Raw genomic sequence first — 14,268 nt, 5'->3', positions numbered from 1 at the left:
TTTGATTTTTGACGGGGAAAGAGAGGAAGTCAAACTTCACGGAACTTTCTACATTGATAACCGAGTGTCATATAGAGAGGAATAAATTCATAATTCACGTCTTTCACGCACAGGATTACACAAGTTATATTATAATCTTTGTTATGTAGCGTAATTATTGGAGAATTTGATTCATGTATACGCCAAGGAAGAGCTGGTTACTGATGATGAAAAAAAAAAAGAAAAAGAAAAAGAAAAAATAAAAAGGAATCTTTCAATAAAAAAGAAAGTTTTTTGTTGTTTCCAGCCGCTTGAGCCTCCAGGCGGCTGGAAATGTTACAGCCGCTTGGCCTAGCCTAAGCAAAGTGGCTGGAATTTTCTAGTTAGAAATTCCACTTAAACATGGTGTTTGCTTTGCCCTGCATACCTTTTTTTCATGTACAAATTACTTTATACAAACTTGTTCCTCAAAGAATTTATAAGAGTTTCTCTACACACGTAGTGACTTAAGCATGAGAGTTTCTTGTTCCTCGCTAACTGAAAAAATTATTTTTTGTCATGACTTTCTTGTAGTTCATGTAGGGCCATAGTCTGAAACCTAAATAAAACTTGCAAGTTTCTGCCATCAAACAAGTAATTCCATAAAACTATTTATATGCTAACTGTATGGATGGCTTTCAGAAACGTTGTGCTAGAAAGCCTGTTATGACCAGGCAATATCTTTCTTGCAAGTTCCCAATAGCCTACAAATTAGCAGTGAATGGCGGGGCTATACATAAAGGATCCAATTCTGATTCACATGTAGACAAATAGACGCCGAATATAGTTTGGATGATATGGACAGGACATGTATAGTTCACACCACTTGGTGGATTTCTTGTATTGTCTATTTTCGATTACCGAACTCAGTCTTGACAGCATATTTTTCTTGCAGAAAAAAGATCAAAATAAAGCCTTTGTGTTCACTTATGTTCTAAACAGTATTCAGAAAGGAGTAATTCTCCTAAACAATGGTCTTCACCTGGATTGATTGGAAAGTCGTTGAAGTTGCATGTGTTGGAGTTAAATCTGAGACCAGCAGAACAGCATCTCCCTTTTTTATCATCCCCTTTGTTCTTATCAGATCAATGGTTTTTGAGATGTTGGCTTCCATATCATCTGATAAATCAACAAGAAGTGGGATAACTCCCCACTGCAAATTCAAAGCCATCCGAGCATTATTGTCACTGGTAAACGCAAATATGGGAGGGTAGGGCCGGTTGCGAGATAAAAGTGATGCCATTTCACCATGCTTTGTGTAGACAAAGATAGCGTCTACACCAAGGTTGTTAGCTGGAGAACAAAAACACCGGCATAAATTCCAAATAGTCATGGCCTGGATATTTTGGAGTGATACATCAAAAGTTAATACCATGTGTGTGCTTATATGTCCAAAAGATGAGGAAAGACCACGCATTAATGATTGATGAAGTACATTTGTTAGCATATTTCACTGCACTTCTACAAAAACCCAAAGGGTTCCAATTGCTTACATATCTGGTATTTTTAGGGATGGCAGCACGCAGAGAACAACTAAAACACACATTTGGTCATCAATGAAACTACAACTACAAATCCCATGCCATCTCCAGTTAACCATCTTATGCATAGAGAATATGAAGTTTTTGGAAATCTCCAAGGCATTGCTTCAAGTTACAATTTGACTGAAAGATTCGTCAAGGTGCTACACAAAAGCCTACTCAACACATCAATTGACTTGTGGCTCAGTATTGTCCAAGTTTGAATGATTATGTAATTTTGTAAGGAAAGCTATCGTTTCATCAATGGATTTCCACAGTTTATAGATAATGTTGAGAGGACACCTTTTGTTATAAAAAAAAAGGGTGAAAAGATATTTAGAGAAAAGGATTAGCATCTGTCATGACATCCATCCAATTGATGCTTCACAACGAAAGTACTAAAATGTAAGTGAAGGTTAAAGGAAAATCATACCCATTTGAACAGCACAATTGCATATTTCTTCAGCAATGCAATCAGACAACGTATTGCCCAGCTGACTGTTATGAAGAGCACCCTGTCGGTTTTCCTCATGACTCCATAGTTCCATTCGACTGCTGACCATCTGCAAGACAGAAAGAGCCTTCTGCCCATGTAATCCAATAGCTGATTCACCAGACAGCATCAGTGCATCTGCATACTGTCGAACTGCTTCAGACACATCTGCCACCTTTTCAAATGAAAGAAGGCAGTAAGTTTTAAAAAATTTCAACAAGACTATATATTGTTTTTCTTTACAGAAAGAAATGCACGTTCCCTTTAGAACAGAACAGCTCCTTAGACAAGACAGTTTAATCTCATGAATAGAAGTCTCAACTGCATAACCCTACTGTTCCTCTCAATCCAATCATTCCACATTCAGATTAATGGGACAGCGATCCAAGTTCATGCCATGTCTAACAAAAAGCAGCTTCCATCATTCCATGAGATGCAATACTGGGAAGCCACACTGTTTAATTCCAGACTACATCGAATGGAATTTCAAAGATCTCCCACGACCAAACAGTGAATTAAGGTGTTCCTTTTTTTTCACTTCTTTATCTGATATTGTAGATGTATATAGAAATTTTCCTTTTGTCCTCTAGTGTAGAGCTTTTAAACCGGTTGTGTAAGGTTCGAATGCTTTGGCTTTCTATTCTCAAGAAAACACCTTGTAAAAAAAAATGTTTAGATGTTTCTCTCTCCCTCCAGAAAAAGTGTCCCCCTATGCTACTATAAGATATTAATTTGCAATTACAACAGATGTTGTCAAATAATACCTCAGCACGTGTTGGAGTTGGGCATTCAACCATTGATTCAAGAAGTTGAGAAGCAATAATTACTGGCTTGTTCAGCTGCCTACATAAACGAGTTACATCCTCTTGGACTGTTGGAATCTGTTCAAGTGGAACTTCAACTCCTAGGTCACCACGAGCCACCATGATTCCATCAGATGCCTCTACAATTTCTTCCAATTTCTGAAGAGACTCCAAGGTCTCAATCTTTGCCAGTACTCTTATTAATCTGTAAATGACAGCAATGCTCAAGTTTCATACTTCGTTTTCCAGAAGATACTAAATAGAAGGGGAAAAACAATTATATCTATGTTGTTATCTAACTTTGTATAATATAGGACATAGATAAACACCATTTCACAAATATGGCAACGTAATATTAGCTAAATCAAGGCAGATATAACTTTTAACAAGAAAGAAAAAAGAGGATGTTGGAAAAGAGAGGGCGGGGAGGAGAGTGGGGGGAGGATTCTGCACAAACAAGGTTCAGGTATGGTTTCAGAAACTATTTGTCATTCTGTAAAAGAAAACCTATAATTAGTCCAAGTCAAATACATTATATTATTGGAGACAAATGGAAAGAGGAAAGGAAATTTTTATGTGGGCAATTACATGAGATCTCAACTTGGTGAATGTGTTCTTACTTGGATGATTTGGCGGAGAGATAATTCTTCAGATTCTTGACAGAATTGGCATCATTTACAAAGGACATGGCAATAAAATCAACACCTTCAGAAACTCCGAAATCAACATCTGCCCAATCCTGTACGTTCAACGAGTATAGATGAGAAATTTATCAGAGCATGAAACCAAGATTTCATCTAAGTCTGATTGAGTTTGAAATCTAATGAATTTGAGGAAGTGATGCTACTTGCTCGCCAAATTCCATCAAGGAAAGTATGTGATGATTTTTGTTAAGGGACAATAAGGATTATAATGTGGAGAGCCTATCCTTCTATTTTCCTTTCAGTGAATCTAAGAACTTCATCATATAGGTCCCTGGAAAGTGATAGAAGTATGCTAGGTTTTCTGTAGTGCTAAGTATGCAAATTGCAGAATCGCAATTTTGATCTAGTGTTTCAGACTTGAACAATCTAATTTACACTGTAAAGGTACTGAATTTCTTGGATTTTGAGACATGCAAGCAAAACAGGTAGCAGACTGCGAAAGTTGAAATAGTGTAGTCAATATATGCTGTTGAGAGAGGAGAATAAAACCTTTATTGATAGAGTTGGAAGACCGTGATAGGAAAGCTTCCCATCCCTCCAGAAGCTTAACTTGGCTAGAGGAAGGAATAGACCAGGATCCGTGCACTTGCAACGCAAATCATTCCCCATTCTTTCAACGACTTCAAACTTCGCCATTCCACCATCAATAACCAGTTCATCACCCACCATGATGCCTGCCGATTATTCAATTCTATTGAGATAAATTGAAATAAAGCAATGGTATCATTTTGTAATTTCTTATAAAACATATAAAAGAAAAAAAACTGAAGGATAAGTGACCCAGTGAACAAGAAGATAAATTCACCACCTTCAGAGAAGCGTTCGTAGTTGGCTTGCACAGTGAATGGACGAGAACCCTCGAATTTTTTAGCTGTAAAAACCCAAACTGAACCTTCCTGGTGCCCAAGTAAAACCAAAAATCCATCGATTACAACAAATTCATTTCAACAAATTATTATTATAATCCAAGATTATAAATAGTCTATAGTCATGTTTCTCCATAATGAAAGGGAAACTACATACTGGGTTCTAGTGACGCTGCATTCTACTCATAATTCTCCTGAAGTAACAGCTACAAGAAAAATGTCCACACCACACCAATAACATGGAAGAGAGAGAGAGAGAGAGAGAGAGAGAGAAATAAACAATGCGATTCTAATTAGATACCTCTGCTTTGATAGAGGAAGGAGCTCCATGATCCACTACATGAATCAGACTGCCTTCAGTATCAATCATAACCGAAACAAAAAAACCTTTCTCCTCATTCAACTTCTTGATTTTCCTAATAACATCACGGTGCCACTCTCTTGTGTTATGACACATATTAAGCCTAGCCACATTCATCCCTCCCATAGCCAATCTCTCCAAATCCTCCAAAGAACAACAAGCAGGGCCTATAGTACACACTAACTTTGTCTTCCTTATCCCCAAGAACCCTTTTTCTCTCAACTCTCTCTCTGCCACCACATCAAACCCCAGATCCAAGTTCACCTCATAACTCTTCAATCCCTTTAAACCAGCTTCTGCTGATGCTTTTACTGCGATCTTGTCTTCACTTTTCAGCTTCCTTTCATTGCAAGAAATTACCCCACCAGATATACCCACTGCTTTTCCTAGAACCTTTTTGCTCGAATCAAAAGTTGGGCTCTTTGCAAAGACCTTTTGAAGCACTGAATCACTAGAAACTGCCATGGCTTATTTTGAGTGAAAAACAAAGTTTAGTTTTTTAGAACAAGATTCAATTTTGAAAGTCAAAGATTAAAACTTTAGGACAGGTACATTAACACCGACCCTTCGCACGGGAAAGTGACGGGGACAGGGTGTGCACATTTTTTTTTTTAATTTAAAATCAACAATCTAGCATTAGAAACAGAGTAGCACAATCGAACTAGTTTTCATTTGCGAGTTTTTAAAAAATAACAAGAGAAAACTAGAGTATTTAAACAAGCAATAAGAAGGAAATTTGATTTTTTAGAAATAGCATTCCAATTTTTAATTTAGAGTAAAGTTCCTTTTTAAAAAACCTGCAGTTATCATTCATGGTTTTTAAAAATCTTTTATGGATGTGCTATTATCAAAATAAAATTAAATAAAATTCTGGCAGTGCTTTATCTCAAAACTTTCTACTCCTATGTTAGTTTGGAAAAACCACTTGAACTATAAGAGCTAACAGATATGTTTTCCATCCATGACATTTTTCTCTTCAAACGACTCTTTATTTTAGCTCTGTAAACAATACACATCGTATATAACACTCTTCAATTAGTGTGGAAGTGATTGTAGCAATGTTGGTCATGGAAAAAGGAAAGATAGGAGGGTTCATTAGAGCTTGCGATTTGGGTGATTGTAGCAATGTTGGTCGTGGAAAAAGGAAAGATAGGAGGGTTGATTAGAGGTTGCGATCTGGCTGGCGTTGGGGTGGTTTTGTGTCGGTGTGAAGATGACAGTAGCAATACATTGTGGGACTGCGCGGGGACGAGTGAGAACTAGTTGGGCTGGATTTTTTTTTTTGTTTTATTATTATTAATGTGTATGTTTAGTTAGCTTATATTTACTTTAATTAATTTTATAAATTTTAAAATTAATAATTATATAAATATTTAATGCCATTAAAAAAATTTAAACTCATAATTACTAAAAAAATAAACTTAAAATCCATCTAATTAAACTATCACCGAAGTTAATGGGGCTGGATTCTTGAGTTGCATAATAATGACGATGTAAGTCATGATTTTTGAGTGGTTTAATGGCTAGGCACCTAAAATGGATCTCTTACATGGCTTCCTCAAAAGGAATGCCTTTTTTTTTTTTTTTTTTTTTAATAAAGCAGTTTAAACTATCTGGATATCTTAATTTCTCCAAAATTCTTTCATAAAAGTAATGCCTTTTTTTGAAAAAAATTAGGTTAGGTTTCTTTATGGATTCATTTGGTTTTGCTTACATGTTTTGTTATTTTTTATTCTACATGAAATATAGGGGTGATGCAGAGAGTAAATGAAAATGCAAGTGTTCATGCATTTTTTTTCATGCAATTTGATTTTGTTTTTTAAAATATTTTTTATTTAAAAATAAATAATATTTTTATTTTTTATTTTTTTTTTAACTTCAATACATCAAAATATCTAAAAATATAAAAAAATTAATAAAATAAAATAAAAATATTTTTTTTTATAAAACTTCCAAACATAAAAAAAAAAAATATGTTCATGCGATGGCTTTACTATTTTTTCTATTGTCTTATTGAAGTTAGTATTATCTATCACTTAATTGCTGCTTTGTACTTTCTAAATATTTTTAAAAAGCATATAGTCGTATAGACCTATAGACCGGGTAATTTAATTTCATTCTCTTACATTCACTGTTGCTTTCTTTAAGTGGAACGTAGTTCTTGCATCAGCTGCTAGCATTGGAACATACACATTTGTAAGGATAAGCCAAGAAAATCGAAAATCTAATTAAATTAAAAAAACAATAAATTAAGAAAAAAATAAACTAACTTATTAGAAAACTCAAAAGAATTTATGGTTTCGTTTGATTTTGGTTTTAAATACCTAAAACCAATTGAACCAGAATAAATTGAACTGGTTTAACTATAATTCTAAAAAAAACTATAAAAAAATAATATAAATAGTTATTAATCTAGACCCTAAACTCTAAAGCAAAACTTGTAGTACCCCTTTTTTTCTACCTTTATATATTATCGTTACTCACATTCTCTTCTCTCTCTTCTCTTTATATCATGTCAAAAGTTTTTTGACCATAATAAAAAATATTAATTTTAAAAAATTCATTTCACCTGCATATCTAGCATCTTTATTCACTGGGATCACTAGAACTAAGCTCAGGGAGTCACCAATTATTTTACTAGTGATACCTACTTGCTTATCAAACACCAGATCTCGATCCTGCTCTTCTAGTCCGACTCTTTCTTGCTCTTATCAAGGTTTCATGTTTTAAAGCTAATTCTTTTTTTGAGTTGCAAGTTGTAATGAATTCATGGACTTTATCTTTTACTTCAATCAAGCTAAACTACATCCAAGATTTATCCATATGCTTCTCTTCCAAAGAGAGCCTTTGCTCTAGCCTTTATTTTCCTCGATATTTTGTATTTTTTGCTTTTCTTATTATGTTGTAATCTGCGACTTTGGTTTTGCTTGTATTGTAAATGGAATTTCATAATGTCTTGGTCATGTAAATTGGAACAAGTTCTTGAACAGCAGAAACGAGATTTGCTTATGGGTTTCACCGGTTTTTGAACAACAAAAAAAAAAATCGAAATCAGTTGGTTGGAACCGATTTAGGTTTGGTTTTGTTTTTAAATTTTTTAAAATAATAAATTTGTATTTGGTTAATATTTTCATATAAAAACCGAACAGAACTGAAAATGATCACCTTTACATATTAATAAAACATTGTTAGTCTTAATAAATTGTGCCAGCCTCCATAAATGTATCACTTTCAAAGGTGGAATCTTCAATGGAGCTAGAATTATTTATTAGAAGGGTTAAAATTAATATAATAAGATATAATATTTTTTTTAATTTATTGTACATGAGTTATAAAAAAAATACAAATATATAATGACCTTTGCACAAGGTAAGAAGTTTTGAGCAATACCAAATTGATTCAAAGTGATTAAATTAATTTTATCTTCATAATATATCAATCACTTTAATTTTATTAGTCTTTATACCTATCAAATATAAACATACATAATATATAAGAAATATTAGATAAAATGAAACATTATTTATGTTTGATAAACTTTAAAATAAAGTAAAAATAAAAATAAAGAATGATTCTTATATATTTATTTCAACTATGCTTGTCGTTCTTTCATAGAATAAAAATCATCGATTATCATATTTATTGTCAATTTTTCAGCAAATTTTTTTTCTATATAGACAATCAAATAATTTGCAAAAAAATCATCATCCATTCAATTGCGAAGTCTTGTTTTAACAATCTTCATCGCTGAAAAAGCTTGTTCAATAATTGTTATTGAAACATGAAGTGTCAAAATAAGCTGAATCAACTTATCAGTGAGTAGATAAATTGTGATTTTTTCCATTTCAACAAATCCTTGATATAAATTAGCAATCGATGGCATATTTTTTAATTTTGGATGATTAGGTGCATCAAGCTCATAATGCTGCAATAAATCGCAAATGAATTTTTTCTTGGTTAGAAAAGTTTTCAAGTACAACTTATCAATAAGTAAACATATATCTTTAAAATTGAATAATTTATAGCTATTTTCAGGATCTAAAGTCGTGCTTAACTTAAAAAGCTCAATCGCCTGCTCTTTGAATCTATTATTTAACTTTTGTAATTGTTGATCAATGATAATTGCAAATATATCAACTCGATAGTGATACTTAATTGTTACTGATTTTGTTTTACAGCGAGATCATTCTACATTAGAAAAATAAGTATCCATATCAAGAACTTTAATGTCTTGATACTTATAAAATGATATCACTTCTTCTAGAAGAGTTTTGAAACCATCGTCTCTTAACTTCTGAATTAAAGTCTTTATGGTAGTTATCAAATACATAACATTTAAAATGTTTTAAGATTTTTGTTACAAGGATTAACAAAGTACATTAGTAATTCCCATAATATTTTTCATTATATGCTAGATGAATGCAAAATTAAATGACATTACCAATTTAAATGAAAAGTCGCATCACCACGTTAAGAATAAATAGATCCATCTAAAACGATGTTTTCAAGAACTAAGCAAGTTGCCCCATACATTTTTATCAAAATACATATTGATTTAATATGTGAACTCCATCTACCATCTTTAGATCGTTACAAATCACATACTTGATTAACTCCTTTACCCGTTTTAATCTCACTAATATCAATTAAATGTTTAATTAAAACTGCTTGAAAAGCCTATAATTTATCATTATGCTTGTAAGAAGCACTAACATTATTAACAATAAAAATTAAATTATGAAAGAAAGTGTGAACATCAGATATTTCTCTAGCTATAACAATAAGAGTCAATTTTAATTAATGAGCTAAGCAATGTACATAATATGCATAAGAGCAATTATTAATGAATAAAACTTGCAAACCATACCACTTTCCATGCATATTACTAGCATTATCTTACCCATGACCCTTAATACTTTGAACATCAAGATTGTGATGAGATAAAATAAAAAATATCTTCCTTAATAGTTAACGCAATTGTATCTTTAACATGAATTATATCCAAAAATCATTCTTAATAAATCTACTTCTATCAACAAACCTAATAACAAGGGTGATTTTCTCTCTTCTAGACTCATCTCGAGCTTCATCAATAATTAAATAAAGTCTTGCATCACCAATCTCATGATGAATTATCTTTGACATAAATTATATCAAAAAATCATTCTTAATAAATCTACTTCTATCAACAAACTTAATAACAAGGGTCATTTGCTCTTTTCTAGACTCATCTCGAGCTTCATCAATAATTAAATAAAATCTTGCATCACTAATCTTGTGATGAATTGAAGACTGAATATTTCTAGTAAAGACATGTAAAATTTCCTTTTGAATTTGATGTGAGGTGTATTTAGAATTTTACGGAGCATTACCCAAAACAAAAGATCATATTGTATGATGCTACAAGTTCTACCACTTCAAGAAAATTATCTCGATTTTTTTATTCTGGACGTTCATCATACCTTTTAAAAACACATGTTAGAAATGTGAGCCAATACAAAATATCTATTAAAGCTTTAATACACAATTTATTATTTAGAATTTCTTAAGTAGTTTGCCTCTTAACTACCTTCTCAATATGACATGAATGATTTTTAAAATTTTCCAAGCACTTGTTAGCAAATCTATGAGCTAAATTTGGACCTTTTTCTATATGAGTAAAAAAAGCACATCGTTTCCTATCATTAACTTTCTTCTAACAATTGAATCCTTTAATAGTAAGTGTGTCTGATCCTGACTTTCCAGATGACTTACCTGAAAATATATAGCAATGGAAATAAAATACAGTATTTTTCTCTGAATATTTAAGTTATGGATAACTTTTGAACTAATGAGACTGAAATCGACGAGGATGTTTTTCACTAGTCAATGGATATTCAGACATCAAAGGTTGATATAGACCTAAATTAATGTATGCCTTCTGAATTTCATCTTGTTGATTAATTAGATATTCTTAAATTCAAGGATGATTACTTGTATCTCTAATTAAATTAGTAATATTAATTCTAGTGGGAGGCTGCTCACTAATCAATGTAAGTTCTTCACAAACTAAAGCATATTGCGACTGTTGAATTATAACTTTAACATTACACATCAAAGTTGGTTCATTATACTGCAAGTTATTAATATTTTCTCTTTTTCTAAAAAAAGAATCAATTTTTCTTATTTTGTTCATGGTTTAATCTAAAACCAAAACATTATAAATTTTTATATAAAATTTTTTAACATGTAAACCAGAACTCAATCTGGCTAGAAAGATTGTGTCTAATTGTCTATTGGACTTGGTGATAGTAAGGAACACGTGAGAAAAATTGCTAATTTTGGTGGCTTTGCTAAAAAAAAAACATAAAAAATCCAAGCATAATTAAAAAAACCCATAAAATATATCCAATTAATTAGAACAAAAGCATTCATTATAGCAAGAATTAAAAAAAAAAGGTACAATAAGCATATTTGGAAAAGAAAAAAAAGAGAGCAAAAATAGCAGAATTATATATATAAAAAAACCCCATCAAATTCTTAACAAACATCTCAAAACAAAAAAAAAATTAAGTTTGGGTTACCATTGACTAATTACCTTGTTTAGATGAAAAATAAGTTAATTGATGGTTTTGCTTAAACCTTTCCATGTTGCCAGTTGTATTCTTATACCTTTTATGTTAGGGCTCTAGAAAGAGAAAAAAAGAGAAGATAACAAAGGTAATTAAATTAAAAAAGTTGTTTGTCTTTTCTTTTCCGTGCAAAAAGCATAAAATAAAGAGCTTTTAATATCAAATGATAGCTAAGGAAATAGTAATTTATTATTAAAAGGGCCTATCTATTTAAAATAAAAAACATTTCACCATCCTATACTTAAATACTAAATAATTAAAAAATTAAAATGTTTTGCAAGGGTCCGAGCCTCTACTTGCCTCCTTTTAATTCCGCCTCTGCATGTAGGTGTAAGAATGACCAATATCATCCCAATTCAAGATGCTCAGCCTCCCAAGTATCTTAAAGTTCATTATGACTTAAAATTAGGTTTGATGTTGGCCACAATACATCCCATCTCATCGACATCTTCACAAATAACCATTGTTGTTTTTTGAGTCTCTCACACCAAGTACTTAATCTATATACATACATTAAAAATCAATTAGTAGTCATTATCCATAATAATATTAAAAATATGTAACAAATATTATATTTTTAACAATATTACACACCAATTGATTCTATCTTGAATATTAGGGTGCATAATGCATTGAATTGCATAGACCACTTAGAATATGTGACTAGGTAGGTGTAATAAAATGGTGTATAATGAAAAAAATACCATCTCATGTAAGTATCTACATTAATCATTGGATGTCGCTCTTAAAAAACATGATCTCTTCTAACATTTCAAAGATTTAGGTAAGATGCATGAACCAGTTAATTCCTCTCGAGCTTAACTTGGCAATTAACGTTACGTAGCTCATTACTAGTATCAATATAATTCAGTATATGATAAGATAATTCAAATTATTGCATTACTCGATATAGGCAATGGATCTCAACAATGTCAAAGTAGTGTAAGGAAACCTATGTTAACAAAATGTGAGATCCCTCACGACATATATACAAGATTAAAAATATTTTTTTTTATATGAAGTTCATATAACCTATCAGAACATCTAAAAGACTTCTATTAGATAACAAATCAAAACTAAATTTACATAACTTATCAGAACATCTATAAGACTTCTATTAGATAATAAATCAAAACTAAATAATTTACATTCATATATAAAAAAAAATTCAAAACATTTGTAACTTATACCTAATATGGCGTTAAACATCCAACTCATCTATGTAAAATTCGTGGCCATGAGTGAGATTTACTATGAAATATCTATCCCGCACCATCTAGCATGACAAACCATAGAAGCTAGTACATTTTTTACATTCGATTTATATAAATAGCATGTTGATTAGAATCTTTAGGTGTATCAAATAACCACTTCAATATTTTATGTTTATCCATATACACCTTTCAATATGAAACTTCATGCTCATAATTCTTCTCCATAATATCTTAAATCATTGCAACAATCTTTTTTAAATCCCTCTTAATAATTGTCAATATTACCTCAACAATGAGACCTGAGTCAATCTAATAATGGCATTATAAAACAAGAGGATTTTGACATTCACATAACTTTTTCAATTTTAAAATTTCATATGAATTAGATCTTTAGTGATATCTTCAATTCAGATACCATTCACAAACTGGTTCTTGAACATATTTTAATTGAATATAAATTTTAGTTGAATGATGAATCTTGTATTGTAATGAATTATTTATATGACACCATTTCATTATAGTACTACGTTCGGACTTGTCTTTGAATTTTTTTCTAACCTTCAATTTATCAACTTATAAATGCTTATGATTATTAGCCTGATCATTTGTATTGGTCATCCACATTCACTACATGGCTAATAATCATAAGCATTTGTATTGGTCATCCACATTCACTACCTTAATTTTAGGAGCATGAGAAGCCATGTACTGATTAACATGCTCAATTAACTCAATACCCTTATCTTCTCCATCTTCCTCCTCAACATTAACTCTATCAATGTAATGGTCATCTTCGTAGTCATTTTATTTGGATTTTTTATAGCAATATAGAGTAGATGTCATACCTTACTAAGGTTCCATATTAATAATCTTTTATACTAACATTTCTCTACTTGCACTACCACCTAACTTAGATGGATTAGCTGTTCATGATACTTGTGTGGCTCTCTGAGAGTTACTCGGAACTCAAGTAAACTTTATGTTAGAATAGTTTCTTCTTCTATATCTACTATTCAAGTAGAGCTCTAACATATTAATCTCATTAATACTGACACGACTAAAAGATTATTGTCTTCTTTCAAGTGCAGGAGTGTCGAAGTAATAAATAACCCGGCAAGACCGGGGTCGAACCACAGAGAGGTTAATTGTACAAATTATAAACAACAACAATAATAATAATAACAACAACAATAATAATAGTAGCAATAATAATACTAACAATACTAGTAGTAGTAGTAGTAGTAGCAGTAGTAATAGTAATAATAATAATAATAATAAAGAAAGAGAAGAAGAAGAAGAATAAGATGAGAACTTGGATTAATGAGAATTTTGAGATAGAAAATTAACGTAAGGATTAAACAACGATAACAAACAATGTCAAGGTTAGAGGATTCACTAATGGTATGTCAAACAAGTATAGTATAAACTCTTATTATTCAATTGGAAACCACGCATAAAGGATGTTCCAATCAGATTATAGATTGTTAACATGATTACATTAGTCATCTTATTCAATTAATGCTAATACTTGTAAATTTCGTCAAGCATTCATGATTATAACTTATGTTAACAACAAATCAAGTTCCTTTCATAGCTCAGGTGTCGGTTATACCATACAGTATGAGCTATGAAAGTGCCAAGCATTTGTTGTACCAATTGTTATACAACATAAATCAAG

At 31.3% G+C, this 14,268-nt stretch overlaps 1 protein-coding gene and 1 long non-coding RNA gene across 2 annotated transcripts; both read right to left on the bottom strand.

Annotated features, from left to right (window-relative positions):
• Nucleotides 1-598: 598 nt before the first annotated feature.
• Nucleotides 599-5,402, bottom strand: LOC105129776 (pyruvate kinase isozyme A, chloroplastic-like). The gene is made up of 8 exons (XM_011031984.1): nt 4,706-5,402; nt 4,347-4,434; nt 4,028-4,212; nt 3,455-3,573; nt 2,796-3,039; nt 1,972-2,206; nt 827-1,311; nt 599-641 (listed from the first exon to the last, which is right to left on the bottom strand). Exons 1-7 carry the CDS (start codon nt 5,228-5,230, stop codon nt 983-985), a joined length of 1,725 nt encoding a protein of 574 aa, XP_011030286.1. The 5' UTR covers nt 5,231-5,402; the 3' UTR covers nt 599-641; nt 827-982.
• Nucleotides 648-13,310, bottom strand: LOC105129777 (uncharacterized). The gene is made up of 3 exons (XR_843121.1): nt 13,300-13,310; nt 10,839-10,843; nt 648-780 (listed from the first exon to the last, which is right to left on the bottom strand). It is a non-coding gene; the product is annotated as an uncharacterized LOC105129777 (long non-coding RNA).
• Nucleotides 13,311-14,268: the final 958 nt, after the last annotated feature.

This window comes from Populus euphratica, unplaced genomic scaffold (assembly GCF_000495115.2).
Source record: "Populus euphratica unplaced genomic scaffold, PopEup_1.0 scaffold34.1, whole genome shotgun sequence".
NCBI lineage: Eukaryota > Viridiplantae > Streptophyta > Magnoliopsida > Malpighiales > Salicaceae > Populus > Populus euphratica.
Note: the sequence above shows the minus strand (reverse complement) of the source record. Positions and strands in the feature narration are given on the sequence as shown.

What these genes read in the sequence shown, in the direction of transcription:
- LOC105129776 (XM_011031984.1), bottom strand. Translation starts at nt 5,230, where the DNA reads ATGGCAGTTTCTAGTGATTCAGTGCTTCAAAAGGTCTTTGCAAAGAGC. An exon ending in TTCCAACTCTATCAATAAAG is followed by an intron (nt 3,574 to 4,027) that starts GTTTTATTCTCC and finishes TTGAACGTACAG; the next exon opens with GATTGGGCAGATGTTGATTT. An exon ending in CAATTGTGCTGTTCAAATGG is followed by an intron (nt 1,312 to 1,971) that starts GTATGATTTTCC and finishes TTTGTTCTCCAG; the next exon opens with CTAACAACCTTGGTGTAGAC.